Here is a 15,611-nt window from a genome sequence, read left to right on the forward strand (position 1 = left end):
GGGGCTCAGCCCATGCGTGACAGGGATGAGCAGGATTAAATCAGGGACACGTTTACACCGGGGAAATTTCTCAGCAACTATTTCCACATGTTCCAGCACCAAATTAGCTGAATCACAGGGAATATATTTTGCATTTAAGTTTCCCTGCTATACAACAGGCAGAGGAGAAAGGCTGTTTCAGGCCCTGAGTCTGCAAACACTGACGGTTGCACACCTGAGTGGAGCCGGCGGGACAGCCGAATATTCAAAGCAGATCATGACTCTAATTCCGTGAAGTATTTAAGCCTGCACTTAACTTTCAGCTTGTGCTTAGGGTGCCTGGAGATCTCGCTGGGTCCTGAACACATGCTGAACCGCTTTGGCGAGTGGTGATGGTGTGCTGAACAGGGACCGGGGAGAGCCATTACCCTCCAAAATAATTACCCGGCGAAGGCGCAGAAGCTGTTTCGCGTGCCTGGCTGAGCGCGGAGCTTATCCAGCGGGGAACCGTCTCGCCTTGGCTGGAAGATGAATGAGAAGTTCAAACAGCTTTTTACTGTGTCAAGGTTTTCTAGTCCCTTCAAAGCCCCGTGCATGCAGCAATTGCGCTGCACAACCGGCTTTGCCCGAGGGGGCACCACGTCTGCATGGAGACGCTACCTCCTTGGGGTACCTGCACCCCATCACCCCCATCAGCCCCCCAGGTCTGCCTGGGATGTTTTTCCTTGGTCTTTCCCGTAGAAAGACCCCCAGGTGAGGTGCCAGGCAGGCTCTGACTGCGCCCATGCCCACACCACGGGCTGCACTGGGGGTCTCTTGGGGCCGGGTGTTGGTCAAGGCACGTTTTGTTTAGACTTGCAGTTAAACTGACCCCCAAACCCCCCACCTCTAACAAGCAGGGATTAGGTTTAGGCCCAAGCAAAGGGATGGCTTGTTCACGTTAACCAGAGAGGGGAACGTTGCCGGCAGCATCAGCGCCTGTCAAGCGGGAGGGGAAGGGCTCCTTCAAGCCTCACCGATTTGGGTTCGCCGTGTCCCTTGGTTTGGCACAACCTGGGGGGGGGACTGGTTTGCCCACCGTCCCCTTTCATTTGCAATTTTAATTGCTTATCAGAGAAAGAAGCGGCAACAGCCCAGGTTTTGCATCCTTCCCTTCACCTCCCACCAGGTGTGCAGTGATGCACCGGGCACATGCAGGGGCTGTGTCACACGGGGACTGTCCTGCGGAGCCCCCCAGCCCCTCCTGCATCTGAAGCAAGGGGTTCCTGCCATGAGGCTCTCCAGCTGCACACTGGAATACAAAGGATTTCCTTTTTTTTTTTTTCCTTTTTTTTTTAATACAAAAACAGAAAAGCAAGAACTCCCTCCCCCTCTTTTCTTCCCTTTTTTCCTCTTTTTTTCTTTAACATTATCCACAAAAGTTTACAAAATAGCATTGAGATTACGCTTGCGGGATACAGGACCCAATCAACTCTAGCAGAAGCTGGCCAGCCCTGCAGGGATGCCAATTAAGGGATGCGTCACCATCATCATTTCTGTCTCTTTTGCCCAAAGTCCCCTCCTTTCCTCTCTGCTTCCCTCCGGCTGACGGCAGCGAGGAAACGACAGGGCAGGGGGAAGGCGCCAGGGGTGGGTTTGTGGCTGATTATCTGAGTGCTCAAAAAAAAAAAAAAGAAACCCAAAAAAGAAACAAAAAAAGAACATGTATCCCAAAGGGAAAGGCCTTTTCTTGTATTTCCAAAACAGGGACTGTCCAGCGAATGAGCTGACACCTCTGGGGTGTTTCATGGTGCCAGGGGGACGTGGGGAAGGGGTGATCTGCTGATCATCTGTATGGCTCTTCGACCGCTCGGGGCACCATCCCCTCAGGCTCGGGCCCCTCTGAGCCCTCCTGGCTGCCCAGCGGGTGCTTTTGGGAGCCATGCACAGATCCAGACCCTACACATGGATCCAGACCCTGCCAGGACCACAAAGAGGCTCTGCAAGCCCCGTGGCCAGCTCTGCTCCTCTCCATCTGCCACGCCGCTTCGACTCTTGGTCAAGTCCATGAAAGTCCTTGTTTTGTTCAGTTTTGTAGTTTAGTTATTTTTTTGGTAAAAAATAGTTTCTCCCCCCCCCCCCCCCAACCAGCCCACCCCACAGTCAGCCCCACCAGTGTATCAGCCTTCAGCAGTCCAGGGGGGCTGCTTGCACCTCCACGGCCAGGAGCTGCCCCCCACGCTGCCCCCGAGCCCAGGGCTGGGCGAGGGGGGGATAGACCACGCGCACGGCTGTGACATCCAGGAGCAGCTCCCCGGCCCTCCTGGGCTCTGCCCTGACACCGTAGCGAGCTACGAGGCTGGCGGCAAGGAGCAGGAGACAGAGGACCAGCACCGTCAGGAGGCTCTGCCTGCCCTCCAGCAGCCGGTAGCGGTGGGCAGCCTCTTTAGTCCTGGCGTTCACGCAAGCCACCTTGGCCTGCAAGTCTACAAAGGCCACGTGGAGGCAAGCCCAGTACTCCGTGTCCTGGTGGAGCCGGGTGATGTTGTATGTGTGGGTCCCCATGGGGATCCGGGCCACATTGGTCATGTCCAAGTTGGAGCTAAGCAAGAAGCTGGACCAGGTGAGATTGGAAGAGATGGTGTTGAGATGCGGCTTCCAGGCAACCAGGATGTGGTACGCCTGGACATCCACCACCACCAGCTCCAGGCTGTCCTCGCTGAGCGGGAACGAGTGGTTGACCATCATACTAACGCTTTTGGTGTCTGCCCCGAGGAGGTTGTGAGCCACGCAGGTGTACAGCCCGGCCTCCCGAGCTGAGATCCCATGAATCTCCAGCGTCCCTTCAGGGTGCACCTTGTACCGCCTGTCTTCTGCGTAGGGGATCAGCTTCACCCCTGAAGGGGTGACCCAGTAGATCTCCGGGTCCGGCTCTGCCAGAGCTCGGCAATGCAACGAGACATTGTCACCGTCCGCCACCTCTAAGTGGGAGGGGAAGCTCTTGGTGGAGATGAGAGGCAGGCACCGATCTGTCATCTCCCGGAAGGGGACATCCCGAATGTGCCTCCTTTTGAGGTCGGGGGGCTCAGCGCACAACGTGGACTGGGGTTCAATGAAGCGGATGTGGTTTTCCGTGCTGTTGACCCAGCGGATGACACAGTCGCAGCGGATGGGGTTGCTGTGGATACTGATCTCCTGCAGATTGGGCAAGGACTCGACCGTCTGCTTATGCAAGGCACTTAGGGCATTGTTGTTGAGCATGAGGGTTTCCAGTTGGGGAAGGTGGTGGAATGCGTTGGGGTGGATAAAGGACAGCTTGGGGTTGTTGGTCACGTCTAGCTTGGTCAGCTCGGGGAGGTTGATCAAGGCAAACTGGTCTATGGACACCAGCTCCTCCATGTTGTTGAGACCCAGCTCTTTGAGGTGCAGCATGTTCGTGAAGTCGCTTTGCTTGACCCTCTGCAATGGGTTTTTGTTCAGATCCAGGAATTTGAGGCCAGGAACTTGCTGCAGCGCCCGCTTGGGGACATTCATGAGTTTGTTGTCATAGAAAGAGAGGCTCTCCAGGCTCTGCAGCCCTTCCAGCGCATAGTCCGAGATCTCCCTCAGGTTCATCCCAGCCAAAACCAAACTCCGCAGGTTTGACAGGGGCCTGAAATTCATATCCAAGATTGCGTCCACCCTGTTGCCTCCAATCATGAGGATCTCCAGGCTGGGGAGCATCTGGAACCAGCGGCTGTCGACTGTCCGCAGCAGGTTGGAGTTGAGGTGGAGGCGCAGCAGGCTGCCGAGGCCAAAGAAGGCGCGGGGAGCAATCCTGCGGAGCTGGTTGTGGTTCAGGTAGAGCTCCTGCAGGTTGCCCAGCCCGGGGAAGCTGCCATCGGGCAGCTCAGAAAGCTGGTTCTCCTCCAAGTGCAGGCTGAGCAGCTGGGGCATGCTCTTCAGGCCAAAGTCCCAGACATCGGAGAAGCTGTTCTGCGACAGGTCCAGCTCCGAGAGGTTTCTGAGATAGTCCAGCTCACTCTGCTCAAGCCTGGCGATATTGTTGCTTTGCAAGAGCAGGGTCTGGGTCCCCTCCGGCAGGTCTTCCGGCACGGCAGAGATAAACAAGTCATTGCAGTCCACCGTGGCAGCCTCCCGGTACACCGAGCGGGGGGTGTACCACGGTCTGATCTGGCAGACGCACTGCGGTGGGCATTTGACCTTCCAGGGCACAATGGGGATGGCAGTGGCGGCCACCACACAGAGCAGAAGCGAGCTGGTTTGGAAGCGTCTCATTTTTGGCTGGTGGGACCGGCTTCCTCCCAGGCAGGAAAGGCTTATGGGGCGCGTCGGAAGCAGGGCATGGGGCGACAGCCAGGTGGGGACAGCATCCACGGGAGAAGATGCCCCATGCAAGCCCCTGGCACCGATCAGCCCCTGCTCTCAGCTGCCCTGCCTGGCCACCACCTCCGAGAACACATAACACCGTGACCAGGGCTGGTGCCTTCAGTCAGAGCTTCGCCTTTTCTTCCTCCCCAAATGATTCATTTCTGCACTTGGCTGCATCTTCCAGGTTCCTTCTCAAGGTCATTCCTGAAAGAGGCCAGACAACAAGTTGTGTTAGAGGAGACCTCATGCATGTGGCAAACAAGTATGTCAGAGTTTAGTCTGTTTTACATCCATAGCATTAACGGTTCCCTCCCAGCCCAAGAGGTTTGGAGTGTAATTAGCCCACGGATGCTCTGCCCAGGGCCACCAGCAGCCCCGGGACCTCGGCCCAGCCTGACTCAAAGGCTTTGCCATGTGCAAAGCTGGAGCTGCAGACACCAGGAAGAGAAAGTTTCCATGGGGTTAACTTTCCTCCAGGCTCCCAGGACTCTGCTTTCTGCCCATTATCCTCCCCAGCACCAAGTGCCCCCATCCAGGAGCTCCCAGCCCTATTCACAGACCCCTAACGTGTTTGTCCCCAGGTGGGCTTATGGAAGAAACATGCCCCCAAGCACAGACCTGTTTCTTGGCATCTCTTGCAGAAGCCCTGCAGCAACACAGGTTCCCAGGCTCAGAGCTCAGTTTGCTTTGCACTGGAACTGGTTATTCCAGACCCATCTCATCCCTTTTATTTCTATGTTAGCAAAGCAGCAAGCACACCTACCTTCACACAAACTCGGGGCTCAAGGCTTAAAGTAGCCAACACTGGGGGGGCTGGTGGCCCAGAGGGCTGATGCTGAACAGAAAGCCAAGCTTTTAGGGAACGAGTAGGACATGAGTGAGCACAGCCCCCTGCATGATCAGGCTACAGCAGCCACACGGCCCCCTACACAAACCAAACCCAACCCAACCCAACCCAACCCAACCCAACCCAACCCCCAGAATAAAGCCCCCCAGCTCCTTTTAAAGCACTGGCCTGGGGTGGGGGCAATTTCATGGGAGCAGAAAACCCTGACTGGGCTCATTAGAAGCTCCTGGGGGAATGCAGAAGCCCCTTAACCCCCTCCATGCTGGGTACGACCCTGGATTTGCCCCCTCGCCTTGCACCCTTTCTGGGGAAGAAGGGTTGGGGGTTCCTCGGTGGGGCGTTCAGCGAGGGGCTGGGGTGGGCGTGAGTCCCCCGGCACCTCCCTGCCCCTCTCCCTGTCCGACTGTGGGGTTTGGAGGAGCCAGAGCTGGCCACCACCCCACCTTCGATTTTTTTTTATTTGCTACAGCTCTCCTGACCCATGCTGACACAAATCAAACCAAGCCCCAAAGCTTCTCCCCATCTTAAAAGACTCTCACGCAGCAGGAAAAACATTAAAAAGCAGCCAGAGTGGGAAAAGAAAGTTTATCTCCAAGCAGCTCTATTTTATCACCCCCTCGTTCTCCCTGTAAAGGGCTTCCAACCAAAGTTTATTCAGCATCGACTGATCTAAGCCTTGTGCCAGAATTGATCCCGCGCACTTCCCCTCTTGCCTGCTGCGAGGGCATTGGCTTTTAAACCATCTCCCAGAGAAACAGCATTAAAGAAGAGGAAGGCTGTATTGATTTCTGCATCCTTCTGATGGACCCTCATCTTTCTTTTTAAGTGCACAAGCATTTCTGTGACTATAAATCTCTCCGGCCATTAAAATATTATAAAATCTTTTCTCCTTAAAAAAATAATATGGAGGAATGGGGTTTTTTTTTATTTCCTTAAAGCTGTGATGAACAGCCCAGAAAAAGCACCTTGCTTCAAACTCCATTTTACAGGGAAGACTCCCCAGCTCTGCTCTTGGGTGATATCTCTACAGGGTTTGTGTCTGTAACTGGGTTTTATCACTTTTGCCCAGCATGGGATGGGGTTGTGGCACTGATGGCTGTGGAAAATCTTGCATACAAGATGATGCTGTAACAATCCAGGTGTTTGTAGAAGTAATAGGATCAGAGCTTGCAGAAAAATGTCATTTTTTGGAAACTCTGGGTACTAAACTTCGTACTTCATGGTATCAAATGGCACAGAGCAAACCAAACAGGGAGGGCATCGGCAGCGTGTGGTCCCTGCTGTGGGGTACAAACCCCGGGGAGGACAGTCCTTGCGAGGGACGGAGCTGACCCCCCCTCTGCCATGACAGCCCTGCTCTCTGGTGACAGGAGTGACACCCCAGGGACCTGCACCATGAATTCCTGCAGTTCAGCCATGGGGTGGTGGGGAGATAGGGAAGGAGAGGGCAGGAGCCTGCTGGTTCTCTTTTATTTGTTACCCAGTGAAGTCAGGCTCATTATTTTTTAATTAGGCACCGCAGAAGCCTTCAGGTAGCACGCAAACTCATTTAGCCTTTTATTGCGCTGCACCAGAGGTGGATGGCGGGATGGACCAGGTGGTCCCGCAGCTCCCACGGCCACGGTTTTTGCTTCTATCGCTTTGTTATTTGGGTTCAAAAGCCTCCCCCTGCGGAGCCGCATCCCCGCCAGCCTGGGGAGTCAGTGCGGGAGCCAGAGCTGGCGAGGGTGAGGGACGGGGGTCCCGGGAGAGGGTTGGCCCAGGGGAGACTCGGACCTTGAGGGGCTCACGCAGGGGAGCGTCGTCGTCGATTCCCCGTGTGCAGCTTTGCAGTGATTCATGTGCACAGACGCACATGCACACACGTACCCTGAACTCCCACCCACCACATCCATCCGCAACGCCCCAGCAGCACCAAAGCACCCACCGTGCCCCAAAAGCCCTTCTTTTCCCCCCAAACAGACTCAGGACACAGAACAAGACAGGAAAGCGGAGGGACCTGGAATCTGAGGCTAACAAATAGAGAGATCAGGCTCGAGACACGGCTGAGGTTGGGAGGCCAAGTGGTGTCTCCCAGGGAACCCAGATTTCATCTCCTCTCCAAGACAGACGGATTTGTTGCCTTTGCAGGTGGTGGGAAGATGCTGCCCCAGATAACAGGAGCCTTGGTAAAACCGGAGAGAGGAATGGGGACAGCAAGGATGAGTGGTGTTGTGGGTTGCTGGAGGGTTTGCTGGGGACAGGGACCCCCTCTGCGGCCAGACTGGGCTCTGGCGAGGTCACAGGTCCCACATTCCCCCCCAGCAGCGACAGCCCCCGGCTGCTATTTCGGGCTCTTCCTCCGCGTGGGCTGCGGTGCGGCGAGAGTGACAGCAGGGAGCCGGGTGACATTTCTGTTTGGAGTTTATTTTTTTCCAAAAATGTAAACCCAGGGGGCTGAAACATTTGCTGCAGCGCCCTGAACATTGGGAAATGGAAAATACCCCCAGTTTCCTTTTTTGCCCCAGCAGGACCCAAGCCCGGTCCCCACAGCGGGGATGCCACTTATGTCTTCCATAGTTTCCCAGCAGTTACCCAATTCCTTGGTCTCCCCAAGGCATTTCTGTGAATTCCACCTCCAAGGCTGGATTTCTCCCAGGTACAAAAGTCCATCTCCCCTTCCACACAACTCAAGCGTGATGGCAAAGAAGCTGGAGCCTTGGTATGCCTTTGGTAAGGATTTTATCCGGAGGTGGTCCCCAAGGACACGAGACACAAAGTGCCAGAGCCAGGCAGGAGGTCTGTGGCACTGCCCCAAACAGTACCAGCCTGAATTTGCAAGCCCATGACATTGTCTGCGGTGTCACTTGCTGATGGGGGGCTCAAGGAATCTCTTTGCATCTCAGCCAGGTGTGCTCAGGGATGGAGAGGGGGATACAGCAGAGAAACGTGGAAGGAGAAGGAATAAGGGGGAATGAAAGCACCACAAGGAGATAAAGAAGGAGGACCAAAGGTGAAAAGGAGAAAGGAAGGGACAAAGAGACCGTCAGAGAATGAGGTCGGGAGAGGGAGATGAGACGTGGAGTGCAGGAGAGATGGGGTACGCAGCGCCGGGGAGAGGGGAGTGCGGCTGCGTGAACAGGCGGCAGAAACCCAGGGAGGGAAAAAAAAAAAGTAGAAAAGCAATGAGAATGAGAATTGATGAGGCACAGAGAAGGGAAGAGTCTTTTCATCAGCAAGTTTGCTGGATGAAGCCAGGAGATAAATCACCCAGTGGAAGGAGCCTTGGTCTCAGTGCTTGCACCGGCTGCCTCTCTCCCTCTGTCATCTGTCTAATAGCCCGGCTTTGGGAGATAAATGGCTGCAGCTGAGCCCCGGGCTCTCCTGCCCTTCCCTCTCCCTTTCTGCAGCCAGAAGAGCCCAACGCTTCCCCCAGCGTGCTGCTGGGCGGGAGGCGATGGACAGCCCCTACACCCCGAAGGGATGGGGGGGACCCCGAATACTCCCGGGGTCCCTTGGCTGGGGAAAGCCGGGAGCGAGGCCGTGCTGAGCCCACAGCTCCTCTCTGCAGGCAGCAGCTCTCCCACGGCGATGTCCCCAAGGGGTAGCAGACGCCCCAGCCCGCGCCGCGTCTCCCGGGGGGCCGTGAGCTCCTGCCAAGCCCCTGTCTTTTCTGGGTGACGGCTTTAAGCAAGCAGTGCACACAGCAGCCTGTGACACGGCCATCGCTCTCGAAGCTTTCCAGCGCTGCCGCACTTCGGCGGCTGCTAAGCCTTCACGTCCCTGTCACCGGCCCTGCCAGCTGCCGGCGGAGGCAGATGAGAAGTGGCAGTCGGATGCTGTGGGAAAATCCTCCCCCACCCCATCCCCACTGCCTTTTGCTCTTTTCGACAGCGCGATTCAATTCTGCAGCCAGCCCTCGGGAGAAGACGTGGCGGCAGGGAGCCGGCGGCTCTGCTGAGTGCAGGATCCGACCTTCGTCCTGCCCGGGGTGGGAGGATGGGAATGACCCCGGCGTCGTGCCCTCCGGCTTTGCCGGGTTTGCAGCCGGAGGCGTGCACACACTGCTGGTCCAGCCTGGTCCAGCCTCTCTGCTGACTGAGACAACTCCAGACGGAGCCGTACGGCCCCACTGTATTCCCAGAAAAGGGATTTTTTTGGCACATCACCTCGCCCAGCTTTCAGCCGCGTCTGCTCTGGGCTCAGGACTTTCCACGGTGGCACCCAGCAAAGTTTGTCCTCTCAGGCTGAGGTCACATCTCCCCTGTTTAAACCTTTGTGTAAAAGCTCCCCTTTTATTTGTGATAAAACCAACAAGAATTAAACAGGGTTCTGTATCAATTACTCGTAAAACTTAGAAATAGGGTACTCTGCTGTTATCAGAAACGCTCCTGTATCACTTTTTTTATCTGGAAGGAGATGCTGTATTAAATCCTGCAGGGCTTTGCTGTAATGGCCAGTTTTATGAGGTTGGCTCTGGCGTCTTATTGTCTGCAAGGCTGTCACCATCCCCTGCCCCAGAGCAGCCGGCATGTCTCCTCCAACCACCATCCCTGCCAGATAAAAACTCCTTGGGAACACCTATTTTCAGCGGCGCTGAGCACCCACAGCGTGCCTGGCAGCTGGAAGCAGCTGTGTGCGGTTCACCCGTCGAAATCCAGGCTGGGGGGAGAGAGGAGAGGGACCGCGTGGACTCTGGGGTCCCCACAGCCCAGCCCTGCCCCTGCTGCGTCGCGATGCCAGCTGGGAGCGTGACTTATTCGTGACATTTTTATAGCGGTAACAGCCTTAGTGCAAACGCAAAACAAGCCCTTTCCTCCCCCGGGGTATCTCCTGCCTTCTGGGAAGGGAGCACAAATGATGCCGGCACAGGCACTTTGTGGATCTGTCCACCCTGGGCCAGCCGCTTGCACCGGGACAGCTCTGGGTCCCCATCACTGCCTGCCCCCATCGCGGAGCGCAGGATCAGGCCAGCCTCAGTCTAGATCTAAAAGTACAGTTACAGTACAGCAAATACATCCCAAGGGATCATTAAATTGCATGCATTCTGGATTAGCCACTTATACAACTGTGGTATTAATGGTATCTATTAGGTAGCTGTTAATCTTGAATAAATGTTTTTAATGATCCACTGTTTAACATACAATAACTGATGTATTAAATTTCAGTTAAGCTGTGGAGGGCAAGTTATTATCTGGGGCTAATGGTGGTAGGGATGAGGCGGAGACGTAACTCCGGATGTCGGGAAAAGGAAATACATCCTTCGAGTGTTATATAGGCTCTTGAAAAGCTTTCGTGGTGTGGGGACCAGCCAGCGCCCTTGGGCACTACCAGGGATGGAGCAGCGATGGGGTGGCTCCGGAATGTGGGACAAGCCCTGGGCTGAGCAACCCCATGTGCCGGGGGGCAGAGGGAGCCCTGCAAGCCCCAATCCCCATGGAGTCTCACCCCTCTTGCTCATGGGTTCCTAGGGATTTTCTCCATTTGCACCACCAAGGGGAGGAAACGGTGGTTGAGAACCAGCCAGGCAGCCGGAGGGATGCCTCTGCAGGCATCTTGAGTTCGCTGCAGCTGATACGGGGATAGAAAATGGCAGAAACTGCTGTGTGAGATACCTGATGCTTGAGCGAGGAAACCCATTCAAGCACCATGGCCCAGCCGCCACCCAAAGCTTCGTTTTGTTGTGGGAAGCAACAGTTTCTCCCAGGCAGCTGTCCCTGGCTGGCAGGTCTCCTCGCCTCACCCACGACCACGAAGCCCAAAGCCCCCGGCCAGGTTTGACTTTCCTTCCCAGACCTCCCGTGTCGGGGGCTCTAATTTGCTCCTGTTGCTGATGGGAAACTCCCTCATGCGAAGACACGTACAGGGTGACCTCCTGGCGCTGTGGGTCAGGATTTCTGTGCTCAGTCCCCACCTTAGACCCGCGCTGGAACTGTGGCAAAAGAGTTCAGGCTTGTTCTTCCCAAGTGCTGTGTCCTTACAAACCCAGCATGCAAGGCAATGGCGAAGCAAGTGCTCGGTGTCTTTGGAAGCCGAATACATCCCCTCCCTCTTGCTGGTAAAACAGGGCTGGGATGTTTCAGCAACGCTGCTGGGGAGCTCATATCTCCGAGGAAGTGGCTCCGAAGCCCTGGAGTGGAAAAGCAGCTGCTCTGTTCAGAGCAAAGATCCCGACACAAACCTTGGCAGGGAGTTTACCGCCGCGTCAGAAAACAAACAAATAAATAAATAAATAAAGGACACAGAATCTCCCCTCCCCGTAACGTGGCAACCGCTCCCCCCGCATCCATGGCAGCCTCCCTCATCTGTATGCTCCGTCACAGCCCCGCACCATCCGCCGGGTGAGCACCATGGCAACACCGTGGTCTTTAAACACAGGAGTTTGTGCTGCGATCGCAAACAGCATTAGGCAATTTAATTAAGCAGCTGGCAAAAGGAAAAACTTTGTCTGTTTGAGGCGTTTTATTAAATTCCAGCATATTATGCAGCTCTGCGTCTTTGCTGTCTGGTTCGAGGGATGGGAGGATGCTCCCGCCCCAGGTTTTCTGCAGCTTCACCCCCGGCTAAAGCAAACAAACAAACCCAAGGCGTGCGGGTTGGCATGGCGTGGAGCACGGGGAACCCCCACGGGCCCCTGCATCCCGCCTTGTGTGTTCTCCGCACCCACGCATGGGGCCACGGCAGCAAAGCCATACTCTGGCCCCGAGCTGCAATTTTGGGTTGTTATCCCCCAAAAAGCATTTACACGAGACAGGGAACAGACCCCTCCGAAACCAGCAGTGCTGGGCTGCTGCTCTGCCGGCTTTTCTGGTGGTTTCTCTCCTCGGTTAAGCCTTGTTGTGTGCAGAGAGACCCAGGGATGTGGTCTGTGGCCCTTCTCCCGCATCTCCTCTGGCAGGGAGGGCGACAGCATTATTTCTGCTTCTCTAGGAGGAAGCCAGGAGATAAAAAGCTGCCGGGAGCATGCAAAGCAAACTGCTTAGCTGCCTGCACCTCGCTATCGCGCCGATCTGCCAGGAGCCGGGGGGCAGGAGCGGTGCCCGCTTCTTATCTGGATGCTTCTCTCCCTCTACTTTGGATGTTTTTTAATGAGGAGTGCTGGGAAATAAGCCTGTTGTTCTTCTTTTGCTTTTGGGCTCTGGAAGGGTTGCGGTGGCTCTGTCTACCTCCAAAACACTCCCACAGCTCCCTGTGGCTTCCCGGAGATGCTGCTGGCAGCTTCAGGCACAGCCTCCAGACTGGAGCATGCAGGATTTGGCCCTGCTCAGCCACAAACTGCCCACGCAGCGCTGAGCACATCCCAGAGCTGGTTTTGGTCCCACACTCATTGCCCGGGGATAAGCATGGTGCCATCCTGCTGGGATGCCGAGAGACTGGGTGCCTCGGTGGCCGGGGAGATGCTCAGGGAGGAGCCGGGATCCCTGGGCTGGGGGTCCCTGCAGAGCAGCTTCTCCAAAACATGCTTCAGCAGCGTTCAGGCTTTCTGAAGGTTTATTCCTCTTGGAGATAAGCACCAGAGCCTTCCCTGCCCCTTATCTCCATCATCCTTTTTTGATTGCAAAAGTTGAGACCATGACACCTTGTTGGGGAGCAGCACCGGGGCCAGGTGGCTGTGCACAGCGGTGGGGACGGATGCTGAGATGGCACCCAGCTCTCCCTGTGACACCCAGAGCCACAGCCGGGCTCTTTAGCGGGGCCAGGAGTTAAATCCATCTGCGCTGCCCTGCCTGCTTGGGAAGGCAGCTTTGGAGGTGCCGAGCTGGTGGCACGAGCTCTAAAGGCGGCAAGTTTTCTCCCGTGTCCTGCACGTGACATGCTCACGTCTGTGGGAAGCCTCAAGTCCATTACTTTTTGGCTGGACAGCCCTGGGGCCATCTCATTTTATCCCCGAGAATCAGAAGGCTGGTCTCCAGGCTGTGGGGTTAACTGGTGCATTTGTAAATATCTTGCAAAAGTCAACTGGAAAAGCTGGCTGATCTCCGCTTCCGATTGCCTGGGAAGATGGAGTCTCGGTCTCGGCTTGTAGCTGAATTGTCCTTTACTCTGTACAATTTGCATCATTTAACAAAACCTGTGCTGCATTGGACTGCAGCTTGCTGCATTTTTGGAAGCATCTCTAATGACTGGCACCATCTCCGGGCTGCAGCAGGAGCTGAACTCTGGCTGCGCATGGCCGGATTCTGCGCCTGCAGATCCCCTTCCCCAGCACCCTTGTGGTCCCCTTTCAAATGTCAAAGTCACGAACATCCCGGGCAGAAAGGGGATGGAGAAGGGGGGGAGCAGGGTCAGGCAGGGCTGGTGCTGGTGAAAGCCGGAGGGCTGCCACGCTGGGTTTTGTAGGCACCTATCTCACCCCCCTGCAACCATCTCTTTTGCAATCTGAAGAGCCCTGGCCCATTTTGCTTTTCACACAGGGCCTGCTTCACAGCTCTGGCCGTTGCTGTTCCCCTGCCCAGCCCCTTCCCGTCCGGGCAGGAGAGGCTGCCCGTGCTGCTCTGATCGCAGGCGTATCACCGGCTTTGGTCTGCTGCTTTATTTATTCCCTAATAATCCGCCGCCTGCCATTTGCCCTTTCCGACTGTTGCTGCACTGTGTCACTGTTTCCAGAGCTATCTCCATGATCTTCTTCCTAAGTGGCAATAGCTAATTTAGAGCCCTTCAGCCTGTAAAAGCCATCGCTGAGCCTCTGAGAGCCTAGCGCAGGGTTTCCAATGGCATTTGCCTCCTTAATCACCCAGAGGCTTTAGAAAATGCTCTCTGCAATCAACAAAGCTCGCAGTCTCCAGCACACGGGGAGCTGCGTGGAGCTGCATGCCCCAACCCCAGCACCCACAGAGAGGTCCTGGTGTGCCAGGATGCCCCGAGCACCCCGAGCCCATTCGAAACCCTCACCCTTCCCTTCTGCTCTGCTCGATTCCCACCTTCCAGCTCCGCAGTGACCCCCAGCTCGCAGGCACCCCGTCTTTGCTCCAGGACCTTTCTGGCGAGGCGCAGCTCCATCCTGCCCAGGTCGGAGGCAGAAAGCGCAGCTTCTTCCCCCGAACCGGCGTGCGCAGCAGCGATGAGCACCGCCCGGCCGCAGGGAGCCGTGCCGCAGGCGCAGCCTGTCCCTGACACCGCCGTGCCATGGCCGAGAGACAAACAGCTCCGGCCCGGTAATGAGCTCCCCAGTTCCTCCTCCCTGCCGTGCTGTGGAGTGGCATGTTCAATAATTCAGGCGAGCTCCTGAACTGCCTGGAAAACACCTCCAGGTCTTTTCTAATGAGCTCGCTACGGACCCGCAGTCCAAGGTTAGAGGAGCAGGGAGAGCCAGTCCCTCCACCAACGTGCAGACACCAAGCAAGCACAGGCCACCACTGTGTCCCCAAATGCTGTGGCGTGGCTGGCTGGCCGGTCCCCAGATCCCTGGGCCGTGCATGCAGCAGCACGAGCATCTCGCGACAGGAGGGAGGTGGCCGGGCCATGTCCCGGCTGGCGTAAAGCAAACCGGGAGCTGCATCGGTGCACACAGCAGGGCCACGAAGCACAAGCCGCAGTGCCAAAGCCAGGCAGGTTCAAATGGGACAGGAATGCAACAGAAAACAAAACATGGAGCAAAGTCCCCCCAGGGAGATGGAGTCTGCTCACTGGTGCTTTCAAAGCCAAATCCTTTCAGGATGGCCCAAGCCCAGGTAGCGGGCTGGATGCTGGGGCACTGCACAGAGCTCGCGGGTGGAGCAGGGCACAGCCTCCCTCCAGCATTGCTTCTACCTCAAAAGCCTCGCGCCGTAGGACAGTGGCATGGCTCGCTGGGGGGAACCACACCGGACCCCGCAAGCAGCAACGGCTCCAGAGAGCCGCTCCAGAGCAGTGCCAGTAAGCCTCAGATCAAGCCCTGCACCACTGGCATTTCCCTGTGTCCCCTCGTTTTCCCCCCTCCAGCGTCCCTTTTCCCTTGTGCCAAGCCCTGCGGTGCCCTGGGCAGCGTCTGGCCGTGTCCCGCAGCCCGGCGGGGGGGACAGGAGGGGAGCATTGCGGGCGCAGCCCCACCGCCCGCTGAGGGATCACGCAGTAATGTCACTCATGCCATTAGCAGGGTCCTTGTCCTCCTATTGCCTGTCATTTTCTGGTTCTCGGTGGCAGGCTCTGATGACAGACACGGCTGCTGCGACGCGACTCCCTGGGGGTCTTGGGAGCACCAGGGACAGGAGGAAGAGGAGGAGGAAGGGGGAGCAGGGTGGGTGGTGGGGGCACGGGGCAACACATGCATCTTCCTGGGAGGGAGCGTGTCCAGGAGGGAGGATTCGGGCTCACCAAGGCTGTCTACAAATCCAAGGTGTAACGTTTGCTTGGCAACCTCCTGCAAGGGGGTTAAGCCAGTGGTAACAGAGCCTGTTGCCTGTCAACAGCGTTTTGTGCTCTGGGGCTACGGGAGGGACAGAGGGTGAAAATGCACGTGGGAAGAAAGTGGTGGGAA

The 15,611-nt window shown here is 56.4% G+C and overlaps 1 protein-coding gene across 1 annotated transcript; it reads right to left on the minus strand.

Annotated features, from left to right (window-relative positions):
- Positions 1-2,145: 2,145 nt before the first annotated feature.
- Positions 2,146-4,236, minus strand: LRRN2 (leucine rich repeat neuronal 2). The gene has a single exon (XM_009809013.2). It carries the CDS (start codon positions 4,234-4,236, stop codon positions 2,146-2,148), a length of 2,091 nt encoding a protein of 696 aa, XP_009807315.2.
- Between the last annotated feature and the right edge of the window lie 11,375 nt (positions 4,237-15,611).

The sequence above is a fragment of the Gavia stellata genome, chromosome 30, assembly GCF_030936135.1.
Source record: "Gavia stellata isolate bGavSte3 chromosome 30, bGavSte3.hap2, whole genome shotgun sequence".
In the NCBI taxonomy this organism is placed as follows: domain Eukaryota; kingdom Metazoa; phylum Chordata; class Aves; order Gaviiformes; family Gaviidae; genus Gavia; species Gavia stellata.